Source organism: Mesoplodon mirus (genome assembly GCF_964341445.2).
Source record: "Mesoplodon mirus genome assembly, chromosome: 6".
Taxonomy (NCBI): Eukaryota; Metazoa; Chordata; class Mammalia; order Artiodactyla; family Ziphiidae; genus Mesoplodon; species Mesoplodon mirus.
In genome coordinates, this window is record NC_138982.1 from 14952866 (window position 1) to 14961771 (window position 8906).

The window sequence follows — 8906 nt, forward strand, 5'->3', positions numbered from 1 at the left end:
ACTGAGCCTGCGCGTCTGGAGCCTGTGCTCCGCAACGAGAGGCCCGTGCACCGCGATGAGGAGTGGCCCCCGCTTGCCACAACTAGAGAAAGCCCTCGCACAGAAACGAAGAGCCAACACAGCCATAAATAAATGAATAAATAAATAAATAAATAAATAAAAATTAAAAAAAAAAAAAAAGAGTAAGACCATTAAAAAAAAAAAAAAAAAAAGAAACCAGAAGACACAAAGCCCCTAGCAATGGAGACCGTACAACCTGCAGACTGGAAAAAAAAAAAAAGGGAGAAAAAAGGAGGAACTTGAAACAAAGGATGATGAAACTAAACAACAAAACGGTAGTGAATACTTTATTTGTTGTATTTAAACAAGCAAATTTGGGGGGCGGGGTATTTCCTCATGGTCCTCCCGCCCTTCCTCCGCCATGTTCCCATGATGCTGATCAACTGCTTTATTCCGTTCCCCATCTTTCTTCTTGTCCAATTATCCAGGCCTTTCTCTTTTTAAATCCATGATCCTCAGTCCTGTCTTTGAAGGACGAAAAGCTTTCCACGTGTTAGGAAAATTCAGGATCTGGTAGTCCTTGCGACAACTCGCTGCATGTGTATTTTGACTCACTCATTTGGCTTCGCGCATTCTCAACCTGTCCTCCCACGCCAGGGAAGTATCTGTCTCTTTTATGACACGAATCAATTCAAAAGGTCCCTTGTTAGAGATTTGCAGGCATGCAAATGGGAAACACCATATAAACAGTGAAAAAATACATCTTTTCAGGTTGTTGGATTTTCTCCTTAATGGTCTTTAAAAAAGCAACTTGAAATCATTCATTTCATAAACACATGCACATATGAATATTTACAGTAGTAATCAGAATGTGATATTTATCCTTGTAATGTTTCTCAAAAACGTGACCTCAGCCAGGGTTTATCTCAGGTAGGCTGAGAACTGTCACTCAGTTTGTAAATTACCTCCAGAGTGTGGTTTAGTTTCTTATTCCTAAAAAAAAAAGAATTTCTTTGCTAAATTCAAACACTGACATCCCGTGAAGATGCCAGTCTTTATACTCACTTATAAAAGTAGAACATGTGCTGTATGATACACTAGTCCAAAGTTTTACAAATTATTACCAGTAAATTATATAAATTACAGTGACATTGAGGAAGATTGTAGTTTTATCTTGGGGTAGTTCTTCTAGCAATCATATTGCTGTAAAGAAAATGAAATAAGCATCAGGTTCTGATCAGGCTAAACAATGATGACATTTCAGTGCTTTAAATTCCTGTTTTAAGCAAACGTAAAGCAGACTGATCTCAGCTTCAGCAGAGGTTGGATCAGCAACACTGAGAGCTTTGACAATGCTCACAAAATGCTTCCTAAACAAACCAGACTGTTGTCTTTCCCCAGTAAAAACTGCAGAAAGAGGCCATGGAAACTGCAGTTTACGATGCTTGGCTGGCTTTGAATATGCTTGGGGTGGGTTTTTAATCCCAGGGATTTAAGAGATAATGCTTTGGGATTTTCACAACTGATGGGGGCTCAAGGCAGGCAACTTTTGAATTAAATGCTACAGAGTTACAGATTTGACTCATCTACATTAAAAACCTTGCTCTTTGAAACTGTCTTTTGTCTTACAAACAAACTTAACAGATCTGACCTGCAGTGTCTGGGAAGAAGCCTCCCTACTGCGACTCAGATGGGAAACCCAGTGGGATTCTTGGTTGCCCCCCACCACTCAGAGGAGAGTGTCATTCTGCCGAACACTACAGCAATTTTGGTCGTTGACACTTATGCCCGCCCCCCAAATGCACCAGCGCTGAAGTGCAGTGGGTTCTCACCTAATTTAAACTCTGCCTTGTAGGAAATTCAAGGCTAAAGATAGGTTATTTTATAGTAATCCCGAGAGCATTCTTTGCCTCCCCCCCCAACCATATTGCCTGGAAATGACTCCAAATTGAAGGCTTTCCACTCTGCTGTTTTCTTGGAAATTTGGCAGGCTCCCAAGGCAATTATTAGTCTTGCTTTATTTGCCTGATAAGGAAATCTAGAATTTTATTTTAACTTCCCCTCAAAAATCGTAGAAGGTTTCCATCTATGTTCAGCAAAGTTTTTCATCGTAGCAATGGGCTTTTCGTTTTCATTAGGTTTTGTCTTATTTTGAAAGAAAGTTAGGAGGCCTTGAACCAGAGAAGTGAATGGTTACGAAAATACAAATTAAGTAAGTTTTTGTTTATCTATTCCTGCTTTACAGAATAAGACATTTAAAAAAAAATTGGACCAAAGCTGGACTTCCATCAATTCAGTAATATATGTTTTTTAGGAAAATATAGAAACAAAAACTTTCTTTATTAACAAATGCGTATTTCTCCTCAAAATCATATCCCCAGGAAACAAGTGCTTCCTGGTTTTCTTTCACAGTGAAAGGCTTTTAATGAGCTGCTATTCAAAGGCTACTAGTGATTCTCTAGGCTTAGCTGTTTGGGCATTATTGTGACTCCTTATTAGGAAGGAACTGTAGAAAACCCAACAGAACAGCAAGTGCTGCATACAGGTTAAGAGAAGGAGCTGTGGCATAAAATGACCCAGGGTTTGAAGCCTGTTCCTTCCTTACTAGGTGATCTTAGAAATGTTGCTCAATCTCTGCATCATAGGCTTTTCTGGAATAGGGGTTTAGCACAGTGCTTAGGGCAATGGATGATGGCTATTACTTGTGTATACTGGTTGGGAATGTGAGAGCAAGCAATGAAAGGACACTTCTTTTGTGTCTCTGCAACCAGAGCAGGGGCAGTGGGTTAGATCCTGAAGGGGCACTCTGTCTATGGGTGACATTGTTTTATATACACAGGGCCAGCTACAAAAAACCAAGATAACCCAGTGACTGTGGCACTCAAGGAAGCTTACTATTGAGAGCAAAACTGAATGCTGTAAATGCTATGCCACAAAAAATGGAATAAACACTGGTAGTTGGAGCAAGGTTTGATTTTGGCTTTTTTCTCTAGGATGAAAACTATGGTGCATTTTTACACAGGTTCTTACCTGTTGGCGAGAGCAGCAATAACCACAGATGCCTCCAAGCACTCCGTTTATTATTTGAAAGAGACACAAGATGAATTCAATTCCACCAAGTGCCAAGAGGATAGAAAACAGAGAGACATTCCATTCCACTGCATGCTTGGGTTCAATGCATTGGGACCATGTGGAGCTATCCATAAGGTAACTGTGGATTAAAAGAGAAACTTCTGACATATGGCCACACCCAGTGGGATGTCTCATAAGCATACTTGTTGTGTGGTGTTTTTTCATTAATCAATAGATTTCTTCAGTGCCCTATATCAGATTCTTCCAATCCAAGTCATTCCACAAAATGAGGAATTTAGCCCAGATGTTGTTGCTGTAGTAAACAAGAAATTCAACAAAGATTATGGAACACTCGGTGTGGGTTAGACATTGAGACAGAGGTGGGGATATAATGGCCTGGGTTCTGTCCTGGAAAAGCATCGCTTAAGAGAAGAAACAATAGCTAATCTCAGTGTAACCAGTACACTGATCAGGTAAACCAAGGGTAAAAGAGCCATAGAGGAAGGACACCTAACTTAGGCCAGGGAGAAGAGCTGCTTATTCATCTAGTCCACAAGTCTGAGCTCCATGAAGGTAGGAACCAGACCTATTCATCATTGTATATCCAATTCCCAAGCCAGTATATGGCACATAGTAAGTACTCAACACGTTGGAAAAGTCATCGAATGATGAATAACAATCCGAAGTCACTGTAAAATGTTAGCAAGCCATACTGGGGTCATTATCTGAATATATATATTCTTCATGAAATAGGATTCAATCACGTGGGAAAATCTAAGATTGACTTAATTCCACTAAGAGATCTGGTATAATTCTTTCCTTATCACTTCTTCCTACCACAACAGAACAAAAGGGCTGCCAATTAGAGACCTCGCCTTGGAATGGTTCACTGAGCCAATCAGAAATTCAATTTGTTGATTACATACAAAAAAATTCTGTTCTTCTGGCCCCGTCTTTCTGCATGTAAAGTGGAACAAAAGTCCATAATTTCAGAACACAATATAAAAAAAATTCTTTGGCTCCACTGGGCTATTGAGCAGCTAACCACTGGCTTGTTATTCCCCATATTGAAATCTCTGGACAAGTTGAAATTAGGAATAACACAGAAGCAGGAGGTTTCTTGAAGAAGCTGGGGTGGATCACGAGAGGGGCTATAAAACAATCAGCTATGAAAAAGTTTAATGATACTCTCACCTCTCCTTGGATTAATCATAATGTTTTTTAGAGGTGGGTTTGTGCAGTCGATCATATGTTTTTGTATACAGGTGTAACCAATTTGTACTGGTACATTCAGTATGTTCACAACAAAGCATGGAAAGTAGGAGCTGAAAAATCATGACCAATAACAATTTTGAACACCAAAACTTCAAGCTACTGTGAGTGCTGAATTTCCTTCAGAAGCTACCATGGGGCTATACCTGTTGAAAGCTAGTAGAGAATATGAACAGCTAAGAATGGCAGTGCGCATGCTGAGTCAGCTTCTGTGACAAATATTTTATACATGGTATCTTATTAATCCTCCAGACAACTGCCATTGGCTTTATTTTACAGATGAAATAACTGAGATGCAGAGAGCTCAGTTCACCTTTTCCTGGTTACTGAGACAGTAAATGCAGAGCTGAGATTGAACTCAGTCTATCTAAGTCCATATTCATGATCTGATGACTTCATTATATGCTACAAAATTCATGGGAGACAAACATTCTTGAAAATATAAAGGCATTTCAAATTCACTATCCTTATTATTTTCACTCATGAATCTCATTACTAAACCTTTCAAAATTCAAAACAGAGTGTCATTCATTTATCATCATGTACATCAGTTTCTATCAGCCATTTCTGTTCTTTTCTCAATAATGGATAAGAAATAAGTATCAACATAAAACAATGGAGCCACTTAAATTTTCCTGATGTTAAAGTCATGAATAAGATCTGTCTTATACAGCCTGATCACTTTAAATAAAGGGTGTGTTATACACAGTTATTATGTTATATGTGAGTGTGTGTGTGTCTGGGGGGGGTAGTATGATTGACCCTGGGCTTTGGTGAAATTCATATGGTTTTAATCCATATTATATAAGGATTCCATAATATTTTCTTAGAAAATAGTAAAATTAGCCAATTGCTCTGGCATAGTATACACACTGTATAAGCACAAACTTCAGAGCTAGGCTGTCTGGGTTCAAATCATGACTGCCATGTCTTAGCAATGTGACTTTGGATAAGTTACTTCATCTCTCTGTGCCTCCATTTCCACATCTGTAAAATGGAAGCAATAGTGGAAGTCACCTCATACCGTTATCACAAGGACTGAGTCAGTGAATCCACTAAAAAGCTTCTCTGGGTCAGGGACTGGGCATTCATCCTCCAATACCCCTTGCCTAAATTGTGCCTGAGTTAGTGAGAATAAACCTGGTTGAGAGGATGGATGAATGAATGGTTGATGCCTTTTTAGTTTGATGGGTTTACCACTATACACACGTGGTGGATAAGAATGTGTGCGACCTGATGGGGGTCAATCACTTACCCTCCTTCCGTGTTGGCAAAGGTGTAGTTCCATTGGCCACTGGCATCCAGACATCTTGGTCCTTCCGCTAAGCCCAGTGCTGCCACGATGACGCAGTAGCCAGATCCTGCAATTCCGATGAGAGCGGCCAGTACAGAAGAAAACATCTAGGGGAAGGAGGATGACCAGAAGTGAGGCACAGAGCGTTGCAGCTACCTCTGAGGGACCACTTCCCCACTGGCGCAGGAAAACCTACCGCGCATCTTTTGCCGCAGTTTTCGTTGCCGCCACAACCGCAGCAGTCGTCCTGTTCCAGCCCCATGAAGATGAATGCTGGCAGGAGCATCTGTTTAGAAAACACGCAAATTAAAGTCATTGTCTTTCCCCAAGTCCATAGGGTCAGTCAGGCTCAGCATCTTTTGGTAAAATATTTTTCTTTCTGACACTGTTGAATGTCTTTGGGTTAGGTTAACAAAATATCTCAAAGAATGTAAACTCTGAGGAGAGAAAAAACCCTCTAGAGGGTAATATCCCTCTGTTTTCATGTAATGTATCACATTAGGTAGGGTCAGGTTGTAGCATGGGAGGGGTAAAATAATTACCTATAAATGTGTTAATCCATAAGCGTTCATAACATAGTTCCAGAGGTAAACTCTGTTTGGAAACTATTAAACCCTGTCTTTAAGTCTGTTCGTTTGTATGTTTTCCCTTGAAAAGCATAGAAGATAACAACAAATCTTCAACAGAATAATTGAAACTTTTTATAAACAAGAGAGATGAAAGCTCTGTATAATAGAAGTGAAGTGCTTCTTTGAAGACACACTGCATGGTTGTAGCTTCACAATAAAGCTCTTAAAATAACATAAGTTGGAAATACTTTGAGTTCAAGATCAAAAGAAGTTTAAACAAGCAAGGTGTTGTCTTAAAGACAAATGATTATGAAATTAACTATACCTCAAAAAATAAAACAAAACAAAAACAGACCTGAAAACTAGTGGGGAAAAAAAAGACAAACGATTATGTTAATATGATGGTAATGCTTAAATTCAAAGCAGATTTGCCATACCATAGTTAGTGTATTAAGTTTAAGTATCCTTTACTTGACTAAGAAAAATATTCTGTGTGGTATTAACAATTCCATAAAACTTCTCTTCAAAATTCTCAGTCCCAGCATTTCAAAGTGGCAAACTCAAGTTTGTCCACATTATTTCCATGCTGTAGTTGAAACTAATACTTTCAGCTCCCAGGTTGGCAGGCAAATTCCTCTCACTTCACTTCAAAACAAACCTTGGGACAAACAACACATTCCACTATTACCTTCAGACACTGATTTGCTGCTAACTGAAGGATTTTTCCTGAATGCCACACCCCAGGCTTACATAAAGGAGAAAATGTATAGTCCTTTCCCAATAGCCATGCACTCACAATTCAATATTTTTCTCTGTCACTGATGCCTGAGAATAAACAGCAGAGAATTTGGATCCAAAACTCTGTTGATTTAGACAGAGAACCAGTGGACTTCTCCCAGCTCCCCAGAGCAAAGGTTAAATGACTACCTGCTCCAGGACTAGAAACTATAGCTTTTCAAATCTGATTTAAAAGTGAGTATCTGTTTCTAGCTGTAAAGTAAGAGAGTTTAGCAAAAAAGTAGTCCACTTTTCATTGAAAGGGGATTTAGTAAAACAACATCTAATAAAATCAATACACTATGCCAAGCTCAACTTTCGTATAATCTGCTTTCAAAAGAAGAATGAACAAAAATCCTGGATTTGGAAACGTGCCTCATAGAAAACTTTCTATGAAAACATCCCATCTAACAAGAAAGAATTTTTTAAGGCTGGAATGATTCTGAATGACTTACCAGCAAACCTCCTCCTATGATGCCAGAGAAGAACCACACAAAGTGGCTAAGATGGTCTTCAGAAGCGTACTTTGTTTCGCCATTGGGAAAGTACAGCAAGATATTAGCTACAATGCAGAGGATGGAGAGCCACACCAGAGAATGTCCGATGCATCGCGCGCATTTCCCGTAGCACATAGTGGCGGAGTTTATTTTCCCCCCCTTCACTCTGCGCCTTGGCTCGGTGCTGGCCCAGATTAGATGAGAGCGCGCCCGTCTGCGGAGAAAGCCAAAGCCATTCTCAGCCCATTCCTACAACCTCTTAAATACTCTGAGTTCTAAGTCACTGGGTGGATGAGGTACTTGGCTTTCATTGGTCCTGATTGCAGGCTCCGGTTGGGGGCGGGCGTGGGGTGGGGGAATGTCCCGCCCTTCAAATGAAATCCTTGGGACGAGCGAAACCAGGGGCAGGACTTGAGAAACAGCTTCAGTCATAGGCAAGAGAGAAGATGATTAATCCTCCACAAGGAATTCACTGTGTAACTCCTTCGCAGGATAAAAAAAATCCACAGGAAAGTCTAATATAACTTTCCAGTAAGTGCCAAGCGTCCACAGCATGACAGTTCTGGTTGAGGCTGTGATTTTGTTCCATGCAGCTGTCTGGACAGCTTCCAGTCTGAGGGCTCTGTGTTCCCTTTCACCTCTGCACTGATTTAATCCGAGACCTGGGGCAAGTCTCCCGAGCTCTGAGCTCGTTCCCTTGTCTGTTAAAGGCAAGGGGTCCAAGCCATCACCCACGGATTTAAGGAAGCTTTTGGGAAAATGACAGAGCTGCCTTCTTTCCTCTGCCTCTGGTGTGCTCGGCAGGACTGCGCCTACCGTCCAGCCTTCCCGGACATCTGCCTCCAAAACAAATCTGGCACCAAAACAAAGGTGGCATTAGTCAACACAAAGGGCTCAGGCACCTTTTTATTCCTGAGTACTGCAGTCAGGCGAAGGGTTGCCAGGAAGGTCTAAGGGAGGCCTAAAGCCTGGGAGAAGGATTAAAAAGAATAAGAAAGAAAAAGAAAGGAGAAGAGAGAAAGGAACTTGGCAAGCAGAGTGGGGAAACAAGATTGAGAGAGTCTGGAATTACTGGGAGAAACACACATGGTTGAGCAGGGCACGGGGCAAGCGGTAGTCTACCAGTCAGATCTGTTGCAGGCTCAAAAGGCAAAGCAGAGAGAGGGTGTTAGACTAACTTTCTGGTACGGTTATCTTGCAGAAGGAGGGGTCGGATTCTGAATAATTTTAGCCCTTGAATAGCAGGTGGCACCGGCCAGCTGGGTGTGGGGAGGACTGAGTGGCCAGGTGAGGCCAGGAGGACTGGAGGGACCCCATCACCAGGACAAAATGGTGAGTACAAAATAGAGGCAAAAGGTCAAGATGAGGAGTTGTTAGTTCAAAAGAGGAAGGTGAGCCTCACCGGTGAATCTAGAAGCTCAGGCT

The 8906-nt window shown here is 41.0% G+C and overlaps 1 protein-coding gene across 1 annotated transcript; it reads right to left on the reverse strand.

Annotated features, from left to right (window-relative positions):
* Window positions 1–333: 333 nt before the first annotated feature.
* TM4SF1 (transmembrane 4 L six family member 1) lies at window positions 334–7750 on the reverse strand. The gene is made up of 5 exons (XM_082624621.1): window positions 7440–7750; window positions 5835–5924; window positions 5600–5745; window positions 3031–3211; window positions 334–1203 (listed from the first exon to the last, which is right to left on the reverse strand). Exons 1-5 carry the CDS (start codon window positions 7614–7616, stop codon window positions 1189–1191), a joined length of 609 nt encoding a protein of 202 aa, XP_082480747.1. The 5' UTR covers window positions 7617–7750; the 3' UTR covers window positions 334–1188.
* Between the last annotated feature and the right edge of the window lie 1156 nt (window positions 7751–8906).